The 25558-nt window shown below is 47.9% G+C and overlaps 1 protein-coding gene and 1 long non-coding RNA gene across 3 annotated transcripts in view; one reads left to right on the top strand and one right to left on the bottom strand.

The window, feature by feature from the left end:
* SLC27A4 (solute carrier family 27 member 4) overlaps positions 1 to 25558 on the bottom strand; it is a 34268-nt gene that overhangs the window by 4760 nt on the left and 3950 nt on the right. The window contains exons 1-12 of one of the 2 annotated variants that reach the window (XM_081179750.1): positions 25138 to 25305; positions 19929 to 20058; positions 18989 to 19155; positions 13133 to 13527; positions 12326 to 12484; positions 10083 to 10152; positions 9237 to 9328; positions 8558 to 8667; positions 7530 to 7739; positions 7262 to 7388; positions 3771 to 3908; positions 1000 to 1164 (exon numbers count right to left, since the gene is read on the bottom strand). In XM_081179750.1, the coding sequence (XP_081035876.1) occupies positions 1000 to 1164; positions 3771 to 3908; positions 7262 to 7388; positions 7530 to 7739; positions 8558 to 8667; positions 9237 to 9328; positions 10083 to 10152; positions 12326 to 12484; positions 13133 to 13527; positions 18989 to 19149 (1627 nt within the window). In that variant the 5' untranslated portion in view covers positions 19150 to 19155; positions 19929 to 20058; positions 25138 to 25305. Of the gene's footprint in view, positions 1 to 999; positions 1165 to 3770; positions 3909 to 7261; positions 7389 to 7529; positions 7740 to 8557; positions 8668 to 9236; positions 9329 to 10082; positions 10153 to 12325; positions 12485 to 13132; positions 13528 to 18988; positions 19156 to 19928; positions 20059 to 25137; positions 25306 to 25558 lie in introns of those variants that run through there. The other variant, XM_081179749.1, reaches the window with a different exon arrangement.
* LOC308579094 overlaps positions 9631 to 25558 on the top strand; it is a 60195-nt gene continuing 44267 nt past the window's right edge. The window contains exon 1 of the long non-coding RNA XR_014004276.1: positions 9631 to 9897. This is a non-coding gene — a long non-coding RNA (uncharacterized lncRNA). The remainder of the gene's footprint in view (positions 9898 to 25558) is intronic.

Genomic DNA, 25558 nt, shown 5'->3' with positions numbered 1-25558 from the left:
CACACACAATGCACATTTGGGGATGCCAAGCTGGGTCTTTGACCTAGGTGAAATAAAGTTTCACCCCAGCTTTGGGGAAAGCCAAAACTCTTTAAAGTGGTATGATACTGCTGTAAATTTATGGTGTGGATGTGTCCATAGTGACTTTTTAAGCCAGGGACCATAAGGGCTGAACTACAGCACCACCAGCGAAAAGGCTCCATCTCTCATAGCTGCCCATTGTGTCGCAAATGTTGATGGGATGTAGAGCAGAAGACTCAGAACCCGATCTACAAGCCAGAGCAAATGGAGAAGAGGTGATCCCTGAGGTAGTCTGCTCATAGGCTAGGAAGGGCTTTAAAGGTTTGCACCAGCACTTCCAAATAAATTTAAAAGTAGGGACCACAGACCTCTACTTGAGCAAGGACAGCACTGCCATTCCCCCTTTTCCTAAGCTGTGTTGTTCCATCATGCCAAAATATCACAGCATGAAATCTTCTAGCTGACAAGTGACTGCAGGAGTTTGATGCATCCACAAATTATTTTACCACTTGCCAGGGTAAAGACATTCCCATGAAATTCATGAGGTTGAAGGCATTCCCTGAAGTATATTGGGCCCAGAATATTTGGCAGAGGCATGGAACTCTTCTGGCTCTCCAGATGTTGTTAGACTACAAATCCCATCATCCTTGACTATTGGCCATGCTGGTCAGAGATGATGAGAGCCCAACAGCATCTGGGAAGGCTGCGTGTTCCTTGTCCCTGGGTTGGAGCTGTAAAGATAAACAAAACACCACATTGAATAACTGGGCCTGGAAACAAACAGGACTGTGATCCTCACAGCTCCAAGACCAGTGTGTGGAGTTTTTACTCGGTGCTATTTTAAACAGTTCGGAGTCAGAAACTCTTGCTGATCTACCTCAAACAGTCCAGTGAACTACCAGTAATCAACTTTCCGCCTTGCAGGAAAAGAGAAGGGCAACATTGGAGGAGAACCCAGAAACGCTTGCCACCCATTACCTGGAACTTCCACCCCGTAAACCACGACATCTGTCATGTTTAGGATGCGACTGAGCATCCCCTCCACCTCCGTCGTGGAGACGTTCTCGCCCTTCCAGCGGAAAGTGTCTCCTGTGCGGTCTCGGAAGAACATGTAGCCCAACTCGTCCATGATCAGAACATCACCTAAAGGGAGCCATTGCGGGGTGGGGTTGGGGAGAGAGAGAAATAACAGTAAGATGAAAGTGTGGTCCTTCGCCACCTACGCCTTTATCACTACAGCACCCAGCAGTTATTATTTGGTTGTTGTAAGTCGCTTTGCAACTAGCAAAGAAGAAGAAGAAGAAGAAGAAGAAGAAGAAGAAGAAGAAGAAGAAGAAGAAGAAGAAGAAGAAGAAATAATAATTGTTTATATCCTGGCTTTTCCCCAGTCCAGGACTCAAGGCACGCTTACACAGATAAAATAGATCAAGCTAAAAACATAGAAAAGAGAATAGTTAAAATGTAACTAGACCCTAATGGGAATAAAATTGTATAAAAAGATGCCTTAAAAACACAGACAATAGCAATAAAAACGACATAGCACCAGCCGTTTCCTCAAAAGCTGTCAGTTCCCAAAGGTCTGTTGGAATAGGAAGGTCTTCACTTGCCGGCAGAAGCACAGCAAGGAGGGAGCCAGTCTGGCTTCTCTAGGGAGGGAGTTCCAGAGTCTGGGAGCAGCCACCACTGAGAAGGCCCTCTCCCTCGTCCCCACCAGGCATGCCTGTGAGGGTGGAAGGACTGAGAGAAGGGCCTCTCTTGAAGATCTCAGAAACCAGGCAGGTTTGTATGAGTGAATACAGTCTTTCAGATAGCCTGGACCTAAGCCGTGTAAGGCTTTATAGGTCATAACCAGCACTTTGAATGGTGCCCGGAAACAGACCAATAGCCAATGGAATTGTTGGAACAAGGAAGCTACTTCCAGGTAATTTTTAAAAACACTCTTTCTATTTCCAATATTCAGAGGTGAGTGCTGTTGCTTATAAAACCTTAAAGACACCATCCATAAGGTATCAACAGGCTCTTGGGAACATTGAGGTGTGCAGAATAAGAAAATTGGGGGGGGGGGCAATGAACGGATGACCCTTCTATCCCAAAAAACAGTACATTGAGGGCTGAGTGTGTCTCATGGTACATTGGTGGTGGAAACAAACAAAACCAGGACAGAGGGAGAATGGATTGGAGTAGGAGTTCTTCACACTGCAATGTTTTGTTGCAGGGCCCCTCACAAAATCCAAAAGAGCATTCTGATCTTCCATTCTTGTCCATAGAAGGCAAAAAGAAGAGTTGCCCCATGAATGCCAAACCGGGGGCACTCATCCCCAACTTGGTGCTCACCAGATACCGTATGTTTCCGTGTATAAGACGCCCCCATATATGACAACCCCTATTTTTTTAACCCAAATTTAGAAACCAGTATTTTAAACATCAAACAGAACAACTTTGAGCTTTTTGTGGGGAGATTGCCCAAAGTTCTACATGGAAAAATACAGTATTTCTCGGGCTACAATTCCTGCTGTTCCTGACCATCCGGCCAGATTGATGGGGGCTACTGGGAGCTGCAGATTTTTTAAAAAAATTAATCCTGCTTTCGGTTATTTCCTCCTATTTGTCAATTGTTCTACACTTCTTTAATAATTTTTAAAAGAAATATTTTTTAAAAGAAATAAAATGTATGGAAAGCACCAAGTTGGGAAGGCTTAATGGAGTCCCCAATGGCCAACTGAACAGGAAAGTCAATGGATTAAAATGGCAATTTGGTGAAGACAAAGTCCCAATATCCTGATTCAGTATAAGGCAGCTTCCAATGCTATTAGGGGAAATTGAAATTGAAATACTTTATTGTCACTTGTACAACTTGTATACAGTGAGATCACATGAGCACCCCCCACTCAGCTCTCTTAGTCTTAATTACCCTCGTTTACTGACGCATACCCACATTTAGCAGCCTAACAGCCCATGGATAGAAGCTGTTCTTTACCCTGTTGGTGCTTCTATATCTTCTGCCTGAGGGCAAGAGATCAAGAAAGTGCTGGCCAGGGTGTGAATCATCCCTGAGAATTTCCCTCACTCTCCTGAGGCAACGTTCTTCCGCTGTTTCATCCAGCGGATTCACAGGACAGCCCATAATATCTTGTGCTGTATTCCCCACCCTCTGTAGGCACTTCCTATCAGATGATGTCAAACCAGCGTACCACACCGTGATGCAGTATGAAAGGACACTTTCTATTGTTGACAGGTAGAAGGAGATCATAAAATGTTGATTGACATCGTTCTTTCGCAATACTCTGAGGAGATGGAGTCTCTGTTGGGCTTTCTTAACCACCTGGGTTGTATTGATTTTCCAAGTAAGGTCTTCACTTAGATAAACTCCTAGGAATTTAAAGGAAGAGACTCTCTCCACACAGCCCTCCCCAATGTACAGCAGGGCTAGTTCCCCTCTCTTCCTCCCAAAGTCCAACACCATCTCCTTTGCCTTGCTGATATTAAGGTGCAAGTTGTTCCCTAAGCACCATGTAGAAAAGAATGTGGCTTGGTGGCAGATCATCTGCTTTGCATGCAGAAGGTCCCATATTCAATTGGCACCTCCAGGCAGGGCTGCAAGAGACCCCAGCCTGAATCCCTGGGAAGCCACTGCCAGTAAGTGCAGGCAGATTGGTTGGTATTAGGCAGGCAAATGGTCTTGCTACCTGGAAGAAGGCAGCTTTGCACAGAGGCAGCAGGATATATATATAGGAGAAGGAGGACCTCACCTGTGAGATAGGCACAGTCGCCTTTGGTGAAGACATCATGGGCAACCTTCTTATTGTTGGCCTCATTGTTCAAGTAGCCATCAAAGCGCTGCAAAGGATCGCTCTGGACAATGCGCCCAACCAGCTGGCCTGGCTCTCCTGTGGGCAGAGAAGGACACCTTACATGGCCACCACATAATAGCAATGCAAGAGGAGGCAGAAGAGGCATTTGGCAGAGCAGCAATGTCATGGGAAAGGGCACATGTGTTCCCTGAGTTAAAAGGAGAATTGCTCTCCACCTGGACGTATAGGCCAGGAGCCTCCTGAAACTTGGCCTTCGTTTGCTCCAGTATCTTCCAGCTGCACTCCAAAGCATTGGACCGAGATGACAGGCACAAATGATTAAGCTGCAAGTGTAGGCAAAATAAACTCTCATATCCAACATTTATACCCCACATTTCTTCCATTCTGGATCCCATGGATCCCAGGCAGTCATCCATCCATGCACTGACCAGATCCCGGCTGGTAGTGAGCTCATGAAAAAATAGATTTTCCAGAGCCAGTGTGGTGTAGTGGTTAAGAGCGGTAGTCTCGTAATCTGGGAAACCGGGTTCGCGTCTCCGCTCCTCCACATGTAGCTGCTGGGTGACCTTGGGCTAGTCACACTTCTCTGAAGTCTCTCAGCCCCACTCACCTCACAGAGTGTTTGTTGAGGGGGAGGAAGGGAAAGGAGAATGTTAGCCGCTTTGAGACTCCTTAAAGGGAGTGAAAGGCGGGATATCAAATCCAAACTCCTCTTCTTCTTCTTCTTCTTCTTCTTCTTCTTCTTACATTTATAATAAGGACAACTAAGTGTCTTGTTTCATCTTACAGATTAACAGAAGTTTTCATGCATGAAGGATTAACATCACTTGGCAAAACTCTCTGAGCACAATATCCCCGTCTCATATTTTCCCTGCACAACTTCTGTCTTAACACAGCCCAGAAAATCCCACTTTTACTTTTTAACTTGATGAACTGCAATTTCCCCAGGTACAGGTTTCTTATGGCCCTACACTGATGACCCATTGCACTGCTGTTCAGTGGATTTTGGGGATGGCTATGACTTATGCCAGGGGTCAGCAAACTTACCACGCCTCGGGCTGGTGCCTCCAGTGCCAATTGTGTGGCGGGCCGGAAGTCAGGGGAGCGCATGCCCATACGGGTGCACACGCTATTTCCGGCGCACTTCCAGGTTGGAGGAGCACCGGAAATAGCTTGTGCGCATGTGCATGGGCCTCCTCCGACCCAGATGTGCACCGGAAATAACGCTTGTGCATGCGCACCAGCTATTTCCGCTGCTCCTCCGACCTGGAAGTGGGCAGCTGTGCAGTGCAGTGCTGGTAAGAGCAGGCGGTGGCAGTGGGAGGCGGGGGTCGCCGCGGGCCAGATGAACGAGTCCCTCGGGCCTTATCTGGCCCGCAGACCTTAGTTTGGGGACCCCTGACTTATGCAGATTACTCTAGCCATTTCCTTCTCTATGGTCTGCGTCCTCTCTCTAGGAATCAACTCTTATCAGTTTAACCTCTCCATTTACAAGTTAGTATAGTGCTGCTTTAATATCCATTTATTTTCTCTCCTCCCCTCCCCCCCCCGCAAATTGCATTAGGGAGGCAATCATAACTGGAAATGCAGCAAAAATAAAAGACCATGGCATAGCTCAGTGAGTAAAGCATAAGACTCTTAATCTCAGGGTTAAGATTGGGCAAAAAGATTACTGCTTTGCAGGGGGTTGGACTAGATGACCCTTGTTCTCCCTTCCAACTCTACAATTCTATGATTCTATGAAAGGGGAAGAGGCTGTATTTGATCCTTTCCCTCATACTTTGGTCCAAATTAAAATGATTCCATCACCACATTGGGAGCTGGGAAGAGAGGGACAACCTATCTGGCTACAGAACATTATTTCGATTAGAGCCACGAAGATCTGTACTGGGCATGTGTGCTCATACACAAACACACAGTCATCAGAAGTGCTGGAAACATCTTTCTTTAAAAGGATTTCCAAGCTTTGAATTAGATCAGTTGATGAGTAGATGACTCAACTAACAGCAAAATCCTCTGTATGTTCACTCAGAATTAAGACATAAAATCATGACGGATTAAAACAGCCTTACAGCTGTTAAAGTTTCAGCTGCTTAAGGATAAAAGTACTTTGCTGATAATCACTCATTGTTCCCCAGAAAGAATCTAGTGCCTAGATTGTAGGATCTTCATTTATACAGTTTATCAGTGCCTGGCTAACCACAAGGCACTCAAGAGCTAATGTGGCAGGGGGGGGGGGGGACAGGTTTCCCTCTTCCAGTGCAGTGCTAGAGTGCCCTCTAGTGTAAAGGTGGACAAAGGTAAAGGTAAAGGGACCCCTGACCATTAGGTCCAATCGTGACCGACTCTGGGGTTGCGGCGCTCATCTTGCTTTACTGGCCGAGGGAGCCGGCATACAGCTTCCGGGTCATGTAGCCAGCATGACTAAGCCGCTTCTGGCGAACCAGAGCAGCGCACGGAAACGCCGTTTACCTTCCCGCCGGAGGGGTACCTATTTATCTACTTGCACTTTGATGTGCTTTCAAACTGCTAGGTTGGCAGGAGCAGGGACCGAGCAATGGGAGCTCACCCCGTCGCGGGGATTCAAACCACCAACCTTCTGATCGGCAAGTCCTAGGCTCTGTGGTTTAACCCACAGCGACAAACTTCAGACTAAATTGTATGTCTATATACAGTGGTACCTCTGGTTGAGAACGGGATCCGTTCCAGAGGCCTGTTTGTAACACGAAAAGAGCGCAACCAGAAGCGCTGTATCTGCGCAGGTGCGCGGCACGATTTAGTGCTTCTGCGCATGCGCGAGTGGCGAAACCCGGAAGTAACCCTTTCCGGTACTTCCGGGTCGCTGCAGGATGTAACCTGAAGGAACGTAACATGAAGCAAACGTAACATGAAGTATGACTGTACCGTATTTTCCTGTGTATAACACGCCTCTGTGTATAAGATGCCCCCTATTTTTGGGGACACAAATTTAAGAAAACGGGGGAGATCACCCCCACCCATCGTTGTCACCCCCACACTATCCGTGTATAAGATGAGCCCCATTTTTAAACTTTATTTTACAGTATTTTACAGTCTGTCATATATACCAAAAAGTATAAGATGGTAACATTTATGAAGCTGGCTGCTTTTCAGAAGGCCATTGCTAGGATTAGTGGATATACAGTCATATCTCATGTTACGTTTGCTTCAGGTTGAGTGTTTTCAGGTTGCATCCTGCGGCAACCCGGAAGTACCAGAAAGGCTTACTTCCGGGTTTCGTTGCTCGCGCATGCGCAGACATGCAAAATGCCGTCACGCGCATGCACAGAAGCGGCAAATCGCGGCACAGCAACATGGAAGTCAGGAACACAGTGCCCCAGCCCTGCTGTTCTCTCCCTCCTATTCTCATTCAAGGATTACCCAGCTGCTTTCCTCCCATCCAGCCTCACCTGGCTTGCACCGTATACAGAGCCCGTCAGGTCCCCGGATCAGCTCCATAGTTTCCTCATTCACTCGGACTAGGTTGATGGGGTAAATGTTGGGAAGGATCCTGCTATTGAAGCCACAAGCCCCCAGCTGCAGAGGAGAAAATTTTGGAGGTCACCACGGAAGCAAAGGGATGAAGGGCAGGAGGTCTGGGGCCCAGGGCCAAAAGCCAGGGCTCAGGCACTCTGGGCAAACACCAAGCAACGCCTTCAGCAACAAGGCAGCCCTTACCTTGTTGTCAAAGTTGCCCACACTGCAGTTGCACTCGGTGGCTCCGTAAAACTCGGCTATCTGGGGGATGCCAAAGCGCTCAGTGAACTCCTTCCAGATGGAAGCCCGCAGGCCATTGCCCAAAGCCATCCGGACCCGATGTTTCCTCTCCACCTCTTGAGATGGCTGGTTCAACAGGTACCGACATATCTCCCCAATGTACTGTACGATCTGATGGCAGCAGCAGAGGAAGAAGTAGTCAGGGACAAAATGAGATGAATGGCACGAGGTGACCTACATGTGGCAGCTATGCAGTCTTCTACCTTTGAAATGATAGCCTTGATTCTCACGTGGGCCCCTGACAAATCTGTACCCTGTCCCTCCTCTCAAAGAGTTAACGTTTTAGTTCATGTCTCTCCCACCTTTTTAGGCACAGGATGTTAAATGGAATGCATTCGGCTCTTGAAATAAGGCTTAGAGAAGGCAACCCCTTAGAAGCCCATGGATCATTTACTCAGCAGAGAGCCTAGCTTAAGAGCAATGTTTTCATCTGGAGCCTATAGATATGTAATGAAGGTGCCTGGAGAGCCTCTTGGGGAGAGTGTTCCACAAATAGGAAGCCACCACAGAAAGGGCCCTGTTCTCGTGCTGCCACCTTCCAGCCTTGGCATTATTTGTCTGCATGAGATGAAGAATCTCCAACTCGACATCCACCTTACAGGTTCTTGGTGTTCCAGCTACTGAGCCAATCCCCTGACTCTTAAGATGCTTTGGAAATGTGCCGCTATGTGTTTGCCTTTGGGAGGAATTTGTTGCTTTGTCTGGTGTTTTGTTGTTTGTTATATAAAAATACACACACATGCATTTTTATGATGTTTATGATGATGATGATGAGGAGGAGGAGGTTGGCATTCTTTAGTTGTGAAACCTGCAGTGCAGGGGGTAGGACTAGATCACTAGACCCCCTTTGGGTGTCCCTTCCAACTCTACAATACTATGGGTCTCCTCTTTGCCCCACCCACACAGCCATGGTCTCAGCCCTGCCTCACCGTACAGTTGTATTTCACACAGTCTTCCCAGAAGTTAGAAGCTGAGAATTTCTTCCTGATCACGACCGTCATCCCATGCAGGACGCATTGGCCAACTCCAACAATGTTACCTAGAAGGGAAGTGTGAGTGGTAAACCCATTTTAGCCAGCAGGAAATCTGGAACTGAAATGGTGACTGGCCAGCTTATGAGAAGCAAGACTTTGCTGTTCTCGGTTTGGCTCAGACCCAATCTACACAAGACCCCAGGGCATGATCCTGGGAAGGGAAGAATCCAGCTTGCCAAGTCAGTGCCTGGGTGGGAGAAATCACCTGGGCATGGCATGTAGAGAATCCTGTGGGTCCCTCCAGAACCCTGGAACTTCCTTCCTCTAAATAATAACAAGTGTATAGAATGGTGGGTAGGACACAGATTCTGAATGCAGAAGGTCCCAAGATCAAGTCCTAGCACCTTTGGGTGGGGCTGGCAAAGGCTCTTGTCTGAAATGCTGCTGTTGCTGCTGTTGATGGACCAACAGTTTGACTCTGTGTGACGCAGCATCCTGTGTTTCTATAAATTCCCTTCATTTCAGTTGGACGTTTTGTTCATGGTTCACCAACAATATAGCCATCATAAAAGTGAAGCAGATGGATCAAAGGTAAGTTTGGAAAAGACTGAAAGGTTAAAGGTGATGGTGTTACCTGCTGCATGGTATAAGGGGAGGCAGTCATAGACCACATCGTCCTGTCGCATGCGGAAGCCGTTGAAAACCAGGGCTGCCATCCGGAAATACCTGGATTGGGAGACCAGAGAGAGAGAGATCAGTATTTGTCTGGAAACCAAGCCTTATGAGGAACAGCTAAGGGAGTTGAGTATGTTTAGCCTGGAGAAGAGGAAATAGGATAGCTACTTTCAATTGCCTCAGGTTTCAGGAGTTTTTTGGGGGGTAGGACCGTGAGGTATGGGCACCACACAGCCTGCCCTGTGCACCCTAAGCTTAAAGGTAAAGGTACCCCTGCCCATACGGGCCAGTCGTGTCCAACTCTAGGTTGTGCGCCCATCTCACTTAAAAGGCCGGGGGCCAGCGCTGTCCGCAGACACTTCCGGGTCACGTGGCCAGCGTGACGAAACTGCTCCGGCGAACCAGCACCAGCGCAGCACACGGAAACGCCGTTTACCTTCCCGCTATAAAGCGGTACCTATTTATCTACTTGCACTTAAGGGTGCTTTCGAACTGCTAGGTGGGCAGGAGCTGGGACCGAACGACGGGAGCTCACCCTGCTGCGGGGATTTGAACCGCCGACCATGCGATCGGCAAGTCCTAGGCGCTGAGGTTTTACCCACAGCGCCACCCGCGTCCCTGTACCCTAAGCTTACTTCTGAGTAAATATGCACAGTATGGGGCTTCTATGCTTTCAACCTGCTGTTTTGGATTTGGGTTTATAATAAACTTAGTCCTGTTTTTTTCAAGGAGTAACACAAAACAGAATTGACTGGGAGTCTCCTCACCCCCACCACACAGAGCGATCCCTTATGATTTTGCTCACCTGCAGTGGACAATGATTGCAGCTTTGGGCAGCCCCGTTGTGCCTGAAGTGTAGATGTAGAACAATCTATCTGCAAGGCAAAAGGATGTTGAAAACTTCAGGGTCACCTTTGCTATCTAGTGGCATTGGTGTTCCGTGAAAAAGCAGAACTTCAGTGCCAGCACCTGGCTTTATTCTGTGGCAAGGAACCCTTTTTCCTAACAGAGGCCACATTCCCTTGGGGATGGTCTGCCAGGGGCCACAGGCCAGCTTTGGGCAGGACTGGTGCCAATGGTGGGCAGGCCAGCCATAGGGTGGGCAGAGCACCCCTTTACTGTATTTCTGCCACCCTCTTTCCCGCCATTTGCTTCTCCTCACCACACACATGAAATTCGCAGGCTGCAGGTTCCCCAGCCCTGTTTTTAAAGAGCCTAATTACCAGCCAAAATTAGACAGGCACTCAAGTGTTATGATCTTTAGGTGCCTGCCTACTGAAGATGCTTCTGTTTAAGAAGTCTTTCCCTGAGTTGTGACACAGTCATTCATGAAATAAACTGCTGTGAAGCAGTTTATAAATTTGCAAAACATTGGTCCATCCAACTCAGTACTACCTCCCCCCAGACCTGCTTGGAAGTGATAGAGATGACAACAACAACAATTTATTATTTATACCCCACCCGTCTGGTTGGGTTTCCCCATATGAATAACAAGCTGTTTTGCTGTGCCGACTTAAACTGAACACTGAGGTGAACAGCTGTGTGTGTCAATCTGAACTTATTATATGATTTATCTCTGTAGATCACAGCACAAGTATAAAGGCTGACATACTAGCTTAAATATGACATGAGATTCTCCATCATGAACCTTGCTTGACCTCAGTATAAGCCTGATACTAGTCTCAATTCAAAAAGTGACCTGAAGCCATTCAGGCATATCCTGAGTTCCTCACACCTTGTAAAGGTCAACACATGTACCGTATTTTTTGCACCATAACACTCACTTTTTTCCTCCTAAAAAGTAAGGGGAAATGTCTGTGCGTGTTATGGAGGGTATGCCTATGGGTGGCATGCCTACAGATTTTCCTCCTCTAAAAACTACGTCCGTGTTATGGTCGGGTGCGTGTTATAGAGCGAAAAATACGGTAAATCAAGCTGCCAGCAAAGTCTACTCGAACTCCTGGTAATGGAAAGGCAGGGAGCAGACAAAAGATAGCCAGTTCAGTCACAACTCACTAGGATGATTTTTATTCAAACACGTTTTGCAAGATGGGGAGGTGAGATGCAGGCAGGAAATCCTGGGATAAATTTAAAAGCACAATAAATCTAGCTGCTTATGTTACTAGTGTAAGCCCTGCTAGCAAAATTGCCGTGCTCACTTCTGTAAGCTTTTGAGGCAGTGGAAGACAGAAGTGCCTGGCGTGCTCTGGTCCATGGGGTCACAAAGAGTCGGACACGACTAAACGACCAAACAACAACAAAAAGAGATTCTTCCACTCTTTAGGTGTTTGTGTATGGTAGGATTTGCTGCCTGCTTAAATTGTAATTTTACTGTCTGAAACAGAATTCATGCATGCCGTCGTTTTCATTTCATATAATAAACCAAGCTTTCTTTGTTAATGTGTCTCTCAAGAATCCTACTGTAAAGCTGTTTGTTTGCCTCTAAGAATTACTGGGCTGCCCGTCTGGTCTTTAGGATAGCTTGTCCAGAATAAAATTATCGGGTGTCAGGAGTTTTATTCAGGCAAGAATAGAGACAAGCATATATTCATGAATGGACAAATGCCATAACTCTAGCAAAATATTCCAAACTTCTTGTTGGTGTGTTCGTATGAATATACATTGCAGAACACGCATGTGACTTCAGACACATCCTGAAGCAGTGACTTGGGGTTTGGTCTTTCTTTTTCACAGTTAGCTCCTGAGTAATATAATAATAGTAATAGTAATAGTGGCAATAATAACAATAACAATAACAACAACAATAACAACAACAACAACAACAACAACAACAACAACAATAATAATAATAATAATAATAATTTGTTATTTTTATTTATACCCCACCCATCTGGCTGGGTTTCCCCAGCTACTCTGGGTGGCTCCCAATCGAATATTAAAAACACAATACAGCATTAAACATTAAAAACTTCCCTAAACAGGGCTGCCTGTTAAGGCAAAAGAGTAGGCAAAAGAGAATGAAAAGGCGGTAGCAATTTCATAGAAACATGCAATGAGAAATGGTTCCTACCCACTGCCTGTGCCTACCTAGGAATCCCTTGTCTGGGGGAGTTGGTGACTGGCGAGATGCTTTTTCAATCAAAGGGTCCAGATGTTCTGAGCCTGGCAGCACGCTTTCTGCTTTCCAGTCGCCAGAACAGAAGAGGTGAATGGACTTCCCAAGAGAAGGCTGTACTTCCCGCAAGGCTAGAAAGGGAGAACAGGTGTTAGAAGCAAAAGCACAGAGAACACACCTTCTCTGCCACAGTGGCCCATGCATCTACAGCTGCAGGTCTTCACAGTGGTTCATATTCTACGCCAGGGATGGGGAAACTGTGGAAGTCATGAGTCCAGCAACATCTGGAGGTCTTGGCTCAAAAAAATGTGCAGTGTGAATATTTTAGGACAAATAAGTGCATCAAAGAGTATTTTAAATATGTGCAATCATATGTTTGAATCCTCATCTGTTCTTTATGGGCTCTGCTTTAGCAGGTTTCTGACCATATAATAAATGACTGGTGGATTGTATAGCTATGTTTAGAAATGTGTATGTCAATACAGAATGCATATTTCTGTGCAGACTCTTTAAAAAATACATCTAAGATTAATGCAGAAACGGGAAAGAATGGGCTTATGAATAGACACATGTGGCTTTGACATGAACCAGAAATAGAGGAGCTGGACTCCATTATCCCTGAACACTGGTCATGCTGGCCTGGGGCTGATGAGTGTTGGAGTCCAACAAAAGCTGGAAGGGCATAGGTCCCTTAGTCTCTTTTTCAAATAAATACACCTGCTCTTCTGCCTGCTTTCTGCTCTGCTTCTACCCCTGGATTCCCTCCCACCTCCTCTCACCATCAGCCAACTCGCTTCCAAACACGACGGCCTTTGAGTGCGAGATGTTGATGCAGTGAAGGAGCGACTCCTGCCGCACGTGAGAGTTGAGGAGGGCAGCCTCCACACCGATCTTGGCCATGCCGAGCCAGAGACCAACATACTGGTTGCGGGATTCCATGAACAGGGCGATGACATCCCCAGAGCGGAAGCCTCTTTCATACAGGAAGTTGGCCACCTGGTTGGAATAGTTATCCAGGTCTTGGAAGGTCCACGTCTCGCCTGTCCCCTGGAAAATCAGGGCTGCTTTTCCTGGATGCTTGCGTGCTGCCTGTTGGAAGAGCTTTGGGACTGTGTACTTGTGCTTCACATACCACCAAACCTTCAACCGAGTCAAGAGGACAACATATCCAGTCCTGGCAAGGAGAGGAAGGCACAAGTAAGGTTTCCTCCAGGAGACAGAATCATAGAGGTGTAGAGTTGGATGGGAATCATAGCTAAAGAATCCCTGACAGGTGGCCATCCAACCTACGCTTTATAAAATATACAATGAAAGAGAGTCCATCACCTTCTGAGGGAGTCTGTTCCACTATTGAATGGCTCTCACCCTCAGAAAGTTCTCCTTCCTTGTAATTGAAATTCATTGGTTTGGGCCCTAGCCTCTGGAGCAGCAAAAAGCAGCCTTTCAGATATTTGAAGATGGCTCTCATATCTCCTCTCAGGCTCCTCCAACCTAAACATACCCACCTCCCTCAACCACTCATCATAAGGCTAGGTTTTCAAGCCCTTTATCAATACAGTGGAACCTCATATTACAGACGCTTCAGGTTACAGACGCTTCAGGTTACAAACTCCGCTAACCCAGAAATAGTACCTTGAGTTAAGAACTTTGCTTCAGGATGAGAACAGAAATTGTGCCGGCATGGCACAGCGGCAGCGGGAGGCCCCATTAGCTAAAGTGGCACCTCAGGTTAAGAACGGTTTCAGGTTAAGAATGTACCTTCAGAACGAATTAAGTTCTTAACCCGAGGTACCACTGTAATCTTGTTTGCCGTCCTCTGCACACCTTCCAGATTGTCAATATCCTTCTTCAACTGTGGTGCCCAGAGCTGGACACAGGACTCCAGGTAGGGCCTGGCCAGGGCAGAGATGCCATGATTCCAGTTGGCCAGCTCATCCCAAGGGAATGGCGAGGAACCACCCACCCAATCGTCTTCATTGAAACACTCTTAATAGTATGGCAATCTAATGCCGCTGCATCTCCCTCAAGCCTGTAGGTGTGTTCAGCTGAACAAGGACAAGGATATGTTCCATGGAAGAGGGTTTCGCAAGCATCCCAGGCTCAGAACCCCTCCTAAACTCGCCCTTATTCCAAAGCCCCACCTACACACCCAGCCCTCTGCCTCCTCAGCACTCAGTCACAGAATTTTCACATGGGGCTACCTATAGGCACAGGAAAGATGCCTTATATCAGATGACAACATCCAGCCGAGCTCCAGAGCTGGGGCTGGGGGCTCTCTCATCACCTGCGACATGGTGATGGCACAGGGGACTGAACCTGGGACCTTCCACATGCAAACCAGGTGCTCCGCTGCTGAGCTACAGCCCTCCCCAAACAGGAACACAGGAAGCTGCTAGTACAAGTCAAAATATTGGCCCACCTAGTTCAGTATTGTCTACACAGACCGGCAGTGGCTCTTCAAGATTTCAGGCAGGGATCTCTGCCAGGCCTACGTGGAAATGCCATCAGGGACTGAACCTGGGACATTCTGCTTGCAAAGCAGATGCTCTGTCACAGAACTAAGGTCCCTTGCCGTTAATAAATTAGTGCTCCCCACTGGCAAATTGAACTCTATCTCCCTAGCTGCCTGCCAATACTATGAAGCCAGCCTGCTTGTATTTTTATTATATTATATTTGTATACCAGGGATGTGGGTGGCGCTGTGGGTTAAACCACAGAGCCTAGGACTTGCCGATCAGAAGGTTGGCGGTTCAAATCCCTGTGATGGGGTGAGCTCCTGCTGCTCGGTCCCTGCTCCTGCCAACCTAGCAGTTTGAAAGCACGTCAAAGTGCAAGTAGATAAATAGGTACAGCTTTGGCAGGAAGGTAAACAGTGTTTCCATGCGCTACTCTAGTTCGCCAGAAGCGGCTTAGTCATGCTGGCCACATGACCCAGAAGCTGTACGCTGGCTCCCTTGGCCAATAAAGTGAGATGAGCGCCGCAACCCCAGAGCTGGCCACAACTGGACCTAATGGTCAGGGGTCCCTTTACCTTTACCTATATTTGTATACCACCTTTTCCTTCAAGGAACTCAAGGTGGTGTGCATGGTTCTCAGCTTCCCATTTTTATCTTCTCAACAAACCTGTGAGGTAGTTTAGCCTGAGGGGCAGTGGGTGGCCCAAGGATACACAATGAGTTTTATTGCTGATTGGGGATTTGAACCCTGGTCTCCCAGGTCAAATTCCAACATTCTAACAATTACCCTACCCTGGCTCTAAGCAAGGATCTGTTGAGTGGGACACCTAATATAACACCAGCACTAGAAGACTGTATCTGCAGTTCTGCACCTAGCTTTGGATGCCACATTTTAAGAAGGACATTGATAAGCTGGAGTGTGCCCACAGGCGAGCAACCAAGTTGGTGAGGTGTCCGGAAACTAAGCCCTACTGTTGAAAAAGCTGGGAATGTTTAGCCCAGAGAAGAAAATACGCAGTGGAGACATGATAGCCATCTTATAATACCTGAAGGCTGTCCTGCAAATGACAGAGGAGACTCACTCTGTGTTACATCAGAGGACAGGAATAGAACCCTGTGGTGGAAATGGCAGGGAGCAGATTCTGGCTAAACTTTAGGAGAAACTAGGGCTGTTTGGCTGTGGAAATGTCTATCTTGGAAAGTGGTGAGCTCTCCTTTCATGGAGATATTTGAGGAGAGGCTGGATGACCATCTGTCAAGGAAACCTCAGGAAGGAAGAGTGCTCTTGTGCGTGCAGGCTTCCCACAGATATCAGGTTGTCCACTGCCTGTGAGAACAGGATGCTGTACTTGAAGGGTCACTGGTCTGATCCAGCAGGCGCTTCTGATGTTCTTATGTTCATCTAACAAAAAGGAGGATTTCTCTTATTGAGTTTCAAGGACCTTTCCTCCTCTCTTGTAGGGTTTCTTAGACCAGGGATGGTGAGAGGTGATTGCAACACTGCCACACCCTGAAAGGAGCCATGCTTGATTATCGTGTCGTGTGTGTGTGTGTGTGTGTGTGTGTGTGTGTGTGTGTGTGTGTGTTCCCTTCAAAAACCAGTTTTGCCTGAACAAAGGCAGTTTCTTGGCATCAGACCAGGCAAAGTCATAGACTAGAAAGCTTGGCTGTTTGTAATTTCTTAGGCACGTCTGAAGTCCAAAGTGCAGTCTGGCATGGAACAGTACTTCAAAGGAGATTTAGCAATGTTATCACAAATGAGCAGCAACATTTTATTCCAAGCAGAGACTCTTTCAACATCGTTCCTCACATTACACCAGGGCTGCCAATTTTGGGGGGCCTGTAGGAACTTTTGGAATTCTGAGAGTGCTGTGGACACTGCCCCTGCCCTTTGGTCAATCCCTGGCCCCAGCACAAACAGAAGAAGGGCATACGCACATGAATGCACACACATACAGTCTTTCCATGGGGTCTGCGTAAAAGTTACATGCAGAAGATTAAAACAATGGAGTCTCTTGAATTGTCATCTTTTTGCTTTGGGTCCCAGCCAAACTACCATCAAATAAGGCTTAGATTGGTAGGCTGCACAGAAAAATAATCACAGATCTGGTGCTTGCCAGTAGCACAAAAGTATTGATCCAAGGCATAGATCCTCATGGATCTTAATAATCCCCCCCCCCCCTGAACACATCAGTGGGCACATTTGAATGAAAGAAAGCCTTTTCAGTTCCTTCTAGGCTCTCTGTGAAAGTGACACAGGTCTCTGCTTTTTAGTGAATCTGAAAACACCTTGGAGAGCCTTATCAGTTTCACCAGTGTTGGGAAAACCTCTTCCACTAGCTCGCTCTCCCTGACACCACTGCTTCTGCTGCTCCAAGGAGAGGTGTGAGAAGCTTACTTCCAAAGGGTGTATTGGCCCATCAGTGTGGATTATGGGTAGGCAAACTAAGGCCCAGGGGCTGGATCCGGCCCAATTGCCTTCTAAATCCGGCCCGCGGATGGTCCGGGAATCAGCGTGTTTTTATATGAGTAGAATGTGTGCTTTTATTTAAAATGCATCTCTGGGTTATTTGTGGGGCATGGGAATTCGTTCATTTCCCACCCCAAAAAATATATATATAGTCCGCCCCCCCACAAGGTCTGAGGGACAGTGGACTGGCCCCCTGCTGAAAAAGTCTGCTGACCCCTGGACTTCACCAGCCTTCCCTAACCAGGTGCCCTCTAGATCAGTGTTTCCCAACCTTTTTTGGGCAAAGGCACACTTGTTTGATGAAAAAAATCTCGAGGCACACCACCATTACAGCCCCGTGACGTCAGCGCGCAGCGTCACGCCGGGAGGGACGCACGAAAGTGTAAGTTTCAATTTTTTCCCCTCCCCCTTGCCGGGGAACCTCCAAGCTTTGGGGGTGGGGGGGGGAGGAGGCAGCAAAGCGAGGCAGGAAGGAGAGCGCGGCTTGGCTGGGTGAGCTTTGGCAGGGGCAGGGAATGAGAGCCGCGAGGCGGGCGCTGCGGACGGAGGCGCTGCCCGCCGAGCTCGCAGGCAGCCAGGCAGGCAGACGGCGAGAGCCCCGTGCTGGGCGGCCTCTCCTCGCCACCGCCGCCCCGCCTCTCGCCGCCCGACTCGCCCGCCTCCCTCCAGGCAACATCTCGCGGCACACCAGGCAACATCTGGGACAGTGGTTGGGAAACACTGCTCTAGATGCTGTTTGACTCCAACTCGTACCAACCTCAGCCAATGGTGAATGGCTGGAGATTATAAGAGCTGAAGCCCCACAACATCTGGAGGGCCCTACATAAGCAGCTGCTGATGGCACGGCAGAGAGCAAGGAAAGGCAGAAGCCTGGGACATTCAGACACAGGCAAGTTGCCCTGAGACACCACGAAGAGGGAGCAGAATTCGCTGAGCAGTTGCCTGTTTTTGTTGCGACCACACATTTAAAGTAGGAAGCACCCCTCTTAACAGGCTGTGTGGCTGTGTGTTCATCTAACCCTGTATTATCTGTCCCAGGGCCCTGACCACTGGTCATGCTGGATGGGGCTGATGGGAATTGTAGTCCAAGTGCATCTTCATGGCACCATGTTGGATCCCCCTAATCTGTTCTGAAGGGCAGTGGCTTTCCAGGGCCCCCATTACTTCCTGCTGGTCCTTCCAACTGGATATACAATGGTACCTCTGGTTATGTACTTAATTCGTTCCAGAGGTCCGTTCTTAACCTGAAACTCTTCTTAACCTGAAGCACCACTTTAGCTAATGGGGCCTCCCGCTGCCGCCGTGCCACTGGAGCACGATTTCTGTTCTCATCCTGAAGCAAAGTTCTTAACCTGAGGTACTATTTCTGGGTTAGCGGAGTCTGTAACCTGAAGCGTATGTAACCCAAGGTACCACTGTACCAGGGATAGAAACTGGGCCCTTCCGAAAATGAAGCATTGTGCATTCTTCCACTGAGCAATGGCCCCTCCTGTAACCAGCACATACCCTTTGCTTCAAGATCCCGAGTGCTGCAGCTAGTGCCAAAGCTTGCATTTCTCATGCGCTTCTGAGAAACCCACATAAACTCTGGACCTACGGCTACATCAGAATGATTGCTGTAAAAGGCATGTTAGCAAGAAACATATAAATCAGATGAAGCCACACGAAGGAGGCTTGGAGGGGGAGGTCTGCCAGTTTGCAAAACTTACGAAACATCCCGTCTGGCTGTCATGATGACGATGCGAAGGAAAGTCCATCCTCCAGATCCCAAGTAGAATATTAAGAGAGCTGGGACCACCTGGATCCATGGCAGCCCCAGGAACAGCCGGAAGACCACGAAGAGGAGAAGCAGAGCCGCCGAACGTAACATGCTGGCCTGGGGAGAAGAGAGAGGGAAGTTCCCTTTGGTGAGATGAAGAGCTCTTGCAGGCCCCCTTCTTATTGCACATTCAGGACTATTTGTGTTCAATAAATTATTATTATTATTATTATTATTATTATTATTATTATTATTATTATTTAGAAGACATCTGAAGGCAGCCCTGTTCAGGGAAGTTTTTAACGTGTGACATTTTAATGTATTTTTAATCTTTGTTGGAAGCTGCGCAGAGTGGCTTGTGAGACCCAGCCAGATGGCTAGGGTACAAATAATAAATGAGGAGGAGGAGGAGGAGGATAGTAAGAGGGTTGTACCATCATGTTTTCAATGCAGCAAGCGCTGTGGGGTAGACTTACAGCTGCCCTTCCAACCAGTGTGTGCCCCGTAACCCTGCTGAAACCCTACAACTTTTCATGCCGCAAATGTTCCAGAGTTGTCCCCTTTTCATAACAAAAAGGCTCCTCCAGGCAGCAATAAAGCAATCATGTTTGAGAAAGCACTACAGAACAACTAATAAAGTGGAATGATGTTTGGACAGTCCAATATAATTCTTTAACTAATACACTATTATTGTACCAATGACATTTTGCAGACTATCCCCCACCCCAAACCAACCACAACCCAACACCTAACTTGGATGAACCTTCGCTTTCCAAACAGCTGGCCCTAAATGGCCACTCAGGTTGGCCACATCTGTCCACCTTTGCTAAACTGGGAACAAAGACTTTAAAGAATAACATTTATTTTTAAAAAGCCGAGGCCCAACTCACCAAGGGAAATCTGGGCTTGCAATCCTAGCTAATTCTTCTCCTGCACAAGGCAGCCTTCTGCTTCAGCGACGTCTCTCTGCCTCTTTGCTTCACCTTCTCCCGACAGAGAGAATGCTATTTGGACCATAACCTAATGTGCAACAGGATAAACATGTACAGAAGTCCAAGGTTATTGATTATTTTCCCAGCCTGTTGTGCTTTGTGGTTTACCTATACCATATGACCTGGGAAAGTGGAAGGGAATGTTATAAAAGTCAATTTCTGGTCTGTGATGATGATAAAGAAATCCATTCATTTGTTATAAAAGTCAGGTTTCCTGCAAGCCTTTCCTGGTTGCTCCCCTCAAACTTCTGCAAAGTAAGCGCTCCTCCACCCAAATGAGATCAATGCTGCCATTGACTCTGGCCACAGTTAGGGTGAGACTCTGGTATTGTGAAAGGTACAAGTTCAGGTCACTTAACATGGTTCAACTTGCTTGCTTGGCATTCTCTGTTCATCAGTACCACAATATTTCTTTGAAATATCCACCAACAGTAGCCTTCACTAGCTGGACGCCCTCCAGATGGTTTAGACCAGTGTTTCCCAACCGGTGTTCCGCGGCACACTAGTGTGCCGTGAGATGTTGCCTGGTGTGCCGCGAGATGTTGCCTGGAGGGAGGCGGGCGAGGGCGTTTGCTTCCCGGAGGACTTGTGGGAAGCCGCCCCTTCCCTGGGCGACACGCCGCCTCGCGACTCCGGAGTCAGTCCCGAGGGCTCTCGGAGGGACTCGCGAGCGACGGCGCGGCGGCTCCGGGGCGCACTCAGCCGGGCCGCCGCGCGCCCCCGCTGCAGCAGCCCGGCATGGAGCGCGATGCGGAGCCGGCCGGGCTTGGAGGCGCCCAGGTAGGGCCGAGCCGGGCGGGGGCGGGGAGGTCTCGGTCTGCTGCGGGCGCAGGAGGGCGAGCGGGAGAGGGGGAGCCGTCGGGTCTCCTGGAAGGAAGCGAGGCGGCGGCTGAGGGGGATGCAGCCCCGTCCCCAGCAACAGGCGCTCCTCGAAGTGAGGCCACAAGTCGGGGCTCGGACAAGGCCTGGAAGCAGCGGCTCCGGCTCTTGGGAGCGGAGAAGGGGACTTCGAAAGCGGCCTGGAGGAGAAAAGCCCCGATGCAGCGAGAGCGGGGAGCGTGCTGCCTTGTCCAGGCCTCCTCGCTTTGTGCCGTCCGCTGCCGGGAGCAGGACACGGGGGCTCCTCGTTCGCATGCTTTCCCAGGTGATCGGTGAGGGTTAGGGTTAGGGTTAGGGTCCCTCAGTCCCTCACTTTGCTGCCTCCCCCCCCACCCCCAAAGCTTGGAGGTTCCCCGGCAAGGGGGAGGGGAAAAAATTGAAAACTTTCACTTTCGTGCGTCCCTCCCGGCGTGACGCTGCGCGCTGACGTCACGGGGCTGTAATGGTGGTGTGCCGCGAGATTTTTTTCATCAAACAAGTGTGCCTTTGCCCAAAAAAGGTTGGGAAACACTGGTTTAGACTACCATTTCAACCATTTCTGATCATTGGCCATGCTGGCTGGGGCTGATGGGAGTAGTAGTCCAAAACAACTCTAGAGGGCACCAAGCTGAGCTACAGGCATTTTGGTATGATTGTTCAGGAGACGGTCCTACCATACAAGTTTGAAAACCATCTCAGTCCTAACTCCCTGCTTCCTCTCTTACAAAACTAGAATGTGGGGGGTCATCCCCTGACATTGAATGGCTGGAGGTTCAGGACAAGCCGGAAAAAACACTTCTTCATGCAGAGCATACTTCAGGGGTGTGGAACCTCAGGTCTGGGGCCCAAATGTGGCCCTTGAAACCTCTCCACCTGGCCGTTGGGACATTTCCAATGCCAGAACCTCTCCCCAGGCCACCCCCTTGACTGGATCTGCTTCGCACCCTTCCTAAGTGTATCTGCCTGGCTGAAATGTGCCATTGAGTTCTGATAAAGGCTGGGTGGGAGATAGATAGGGGTGTGTGCAGAAACTAGCCTACTTCACAAAGGTATCAATTACATCTGATACGCTCCCGACTTTTGGTTTTGGCTCTGCCCACCATGGCATCCAGCATCTGGCCATCCGCCCACAAGGACAGTGTTTCCATAACCTGGGGAACTTCAGTAACATACAGACAAATTCAGGGTGGGCAGTTATAGTTGATTGGCAGGTTTAGTGCAATTGCAACAAACCCACTTTCCCAAAAGATTAGACTTCTTTTAGGTGAGGTAAGTGACAGGAAAATGCAGTGCAAAGTGCAGGATAACAATAATAATTGATTTTTCCTGGTAGCATCCTGGAAGGAGAAATGATCGTTAGTTAACTCTGCAAAACTTGTTTGGAAGCGTGCACTTGTAGATGAACGAACACAACACTACAAAGTAGTCAGAGGTAACATTACCAGAAATAACTAGTCTCCCTGCATTTCTTCCATTAATTCACCACCAGAACCTTCTGCTCACTTTTCTTATTGGAGAGGTTATATCCTGTTATCCTGAATTTTACCTTGATATTCTGGATTTTCATTATTTATATATCATGTCAATGACTCTTGCCGTTTAAAGAAGGTTGTACTTAACTTTGCAAGTCTGCAAAGTTTGGCATTTATCTACACTGTATATTCTTTCCAAGGGGAGCAGGTGACGCTGTGGGTTAAACCACAGAGCCTAGGACTTGCTGATCAGAAGGTCGGCGGTTCGAATCCCCGCAACGGAGTGAGCTCCCGTCATTCGGTCCCTGCTCCTGCCAACCTAGCAGTTTGAAAGCACGTCAAAGTGCAAGTAGATAAATAGGTACCGCTCCGGTGGGAAGGTAAATGGTTTTTCCGTTCGCTGCTCTAGTTCGCCAGAAGCAGCTTAGTCATGCTGGGCACATGACCCGGAAGCTGTACGCCGGCTCCCTCGGCCAGTAAAGCGAGATGAGCGCCGCAACCCCAGAGTCGGTCACGACTGGGCCTAATGGTCAGGGGTCCCTTTACCTTTATATTCTTTCCAAAGTGTGTAATTGGAATGAAATGTCATTAAACAGCCAGTGCCATCTATATGCCCCTGCCTACTGAGATCAAGCAGGCGCCTTCACTGTGCTCTTTTCGGCACCTCCTAAAAACATTTTTGTTTAGACAAACCTACCCAGGAGCTTAGAAAGTTGAGGATGATTGTGTAGTATTTCAACTTTTGTATGTTTTAAAGTATGGTTGTGAATTTATCTTGATGTTATTTATTTCTTCTTAAAAAGCACTTTGAAAGGGTTTTTTGTTTTTTATTTTAACAGTCAAGCGAAGTATAAATCTTATTAAATAAATATATAATAAGTACAAACATATCCAAACCAATGGTTTCAACTTACAAGAAGGGAGATTCTGACTAAACTTTCTGAAAATAAGCACTGTTCAACAGTGGAACGGACTCCATCAGAAGGTGGTGGGCTTTCCTTCACTGGAAGTTTTTGAGCAGAGGTTGGGCGGCCATTTGTCACGGACGTTTTAGTTTAGTTTACAAATTAATAGATAAATAGATAAATAGATAAATAAAATCCCTGCATTGTGGGGGGTTGGGGTTGGGCTAGATGACCCTCAGGGTTCCTTTCCAACTCCAAGATTCTATAATTCTATGCTCTGAACAAATGCTGAATGAACAGATCTTCTGGAAATACCACAGCTGTATTCCATGTGTTCTGGACTCCCACAGCCCCTGACATGCTAGCTGGGGCTGGTAGGACTGGTGACTGCAACAACATCTGGAAGGATGGGGAAGTCTGCCCTACGGTCAGGGCCATGATCCAATGACCCTGGCCAAAAAGTGAGTTCTGGGAAAGGGCTTACAGAAAATAAAGGAGGTGGTTCTCTTATAACAAGGTGGTATTAACTAAGTGAAAGTATGTGTAACTGAAATAATCACATATTCTTCCCCTTTCCACATCCAACCACATTTGCCTCTGGTCATAGCTGTCAACTTTTCCCTTTTCTTGCGAGGAATCCTATTCGGAATAAGGGAATTTCCCTTTAAAAAAAGGGAACAGTTGACAGCTATGCCTCTGGCATGACAAGCATGCCCCTATTTTCAGCTCTGATAGTGTCCAGTGCCCCTATGCATGTGTGTATCTAGAAAGGCATGCCTGAAGCACCACAGGAAATAGGAACAACTCTTAGATGTCCGTAAAGCACCTCGGCTTCTGAAGGACTTGATTCTTCTCTGCAGGCACAGGCTCCAACCCTGAACTCCAGACAAACCCTCCCTGCCCTTCAACCTATTCGTGCACATCATGCTCCCTTTTGATGTGACAGGGAGAAACAGGACGTTAGACAGGCAACAGGAAACGCACCAGCTATGCCGGTGGGGTTTGCAAGCCCTGAGATGACACTGCAGTTTGCAGGCTGTCCTCAAGCCAAGGGTTATTCAGCTAAAAAGCTGGCCAATGAGGAGGATGGGGATAGACGAATCTGACCCCCTCTGCTCTTCGTTTGTTGGTCTTGGGTGGCAAGTCAACAAAATGGATCCTGGTTTTTGCTGAAGCCTGGGCAGAAGGTTAAATACAACTCCCTGGCTGGGCTCTTAATGCCATCCTGCAGCAGGGAGCCCACTGGACTGGACTCAAGGGAACCCTGCAGAGTTCGTTCATTGTGCCTTGATGATTCAAAACACAGAGGACAAGTCAATTAGCCCCTTTTTTCAGGAAATAGAACAATTTTAAAAATCCTGCCAAAAAATTCTGTGTGTGTTTTTAAAGACGACCACAGAATCTGTACATCAGCAGTGCTATTGTAATTGTTCAGAATTATACAATTTGGAGAGACATCTAGTTTGATTTCCTTCAGAAGCTGATCACACTTTGGGCCAAATTAAGCTAGGTGCTTCTTTCACAATTTGGAGTTGTGTGAGTGGCTTACTCAGCGTAAAGAGCAGAAAGGGGTGTGCTCTTCGGAATCCCTCACTAAAAGTGGGGAGGGTTTCCCCCATCATTTTGAGCAGGGATTCCCATGCAGGTTCACTCGGAAACTTCTGCTAATATGATAGGGAAAACCTCTGTTTTCGCAGAGTCTAAAACACCTTCCTGAAATAAGAAGAGGTTTGCATAGATCCCATCCAACTAATCAGGATTTAACCTGTGCTTATCAGCCTAAATTTGCCAGCTGAAATCTACATCTATACACTATAAATCAACAGACAAACTACTTTCCAAAATATACAGCACTGTAGATGAATCACTTACATCCCTAGGTCACTGTAAGCAGCTCTTGAGCTCCCTCCTGCCTTCCTCTCCTCCAGCCTCCTGTCTCTGTTTCTCCACCTCTTCACAGTTCCACCCTTATCTAGCCTTCCTTCCCTCCCAGAGGGCAGAGTCATCCCCACCTACGCCTAGCAGCTATCTGGGCTTCAATCAAACCTCCCAAAACAGGTGCAGCAGCTTCTCCCTCGCCATGTGAACGGCACACCGGTTGCACTATCCCCCTCTGGCCTCACAGGATGCATCTAGCCCCATAATGTCCACACTGACCAGCAGAGGCTCTCCGGGGTTTCAGACTGTCAAAATTCCCAGCCCTACCTGGACGTGCCAGGGATTGAACCTAGGACCATTTGCATGGAAGGCAGGTGCTCTTACACTGAGCTATGGTTCTTGCCCAACAGGAAGG

The sequence above is a fragment of the Podarcis bocagei genome (assembly GCF_964188305.1).
Source record: "Podarcis bocagei genome assembly, chromosome: Z".
Taxonomy (NCBI): Eukaryota; Metazoa; Chordata; class Lepidosauria; order Squamata; family Lacertidae; genus Podarcis; species Podarcis bocagei.
The sequence above is the reverse complement of the archived record's forward strand: the minus strand, read 5'-3'. Positions and strand labels throughout refer to the sequence as shown.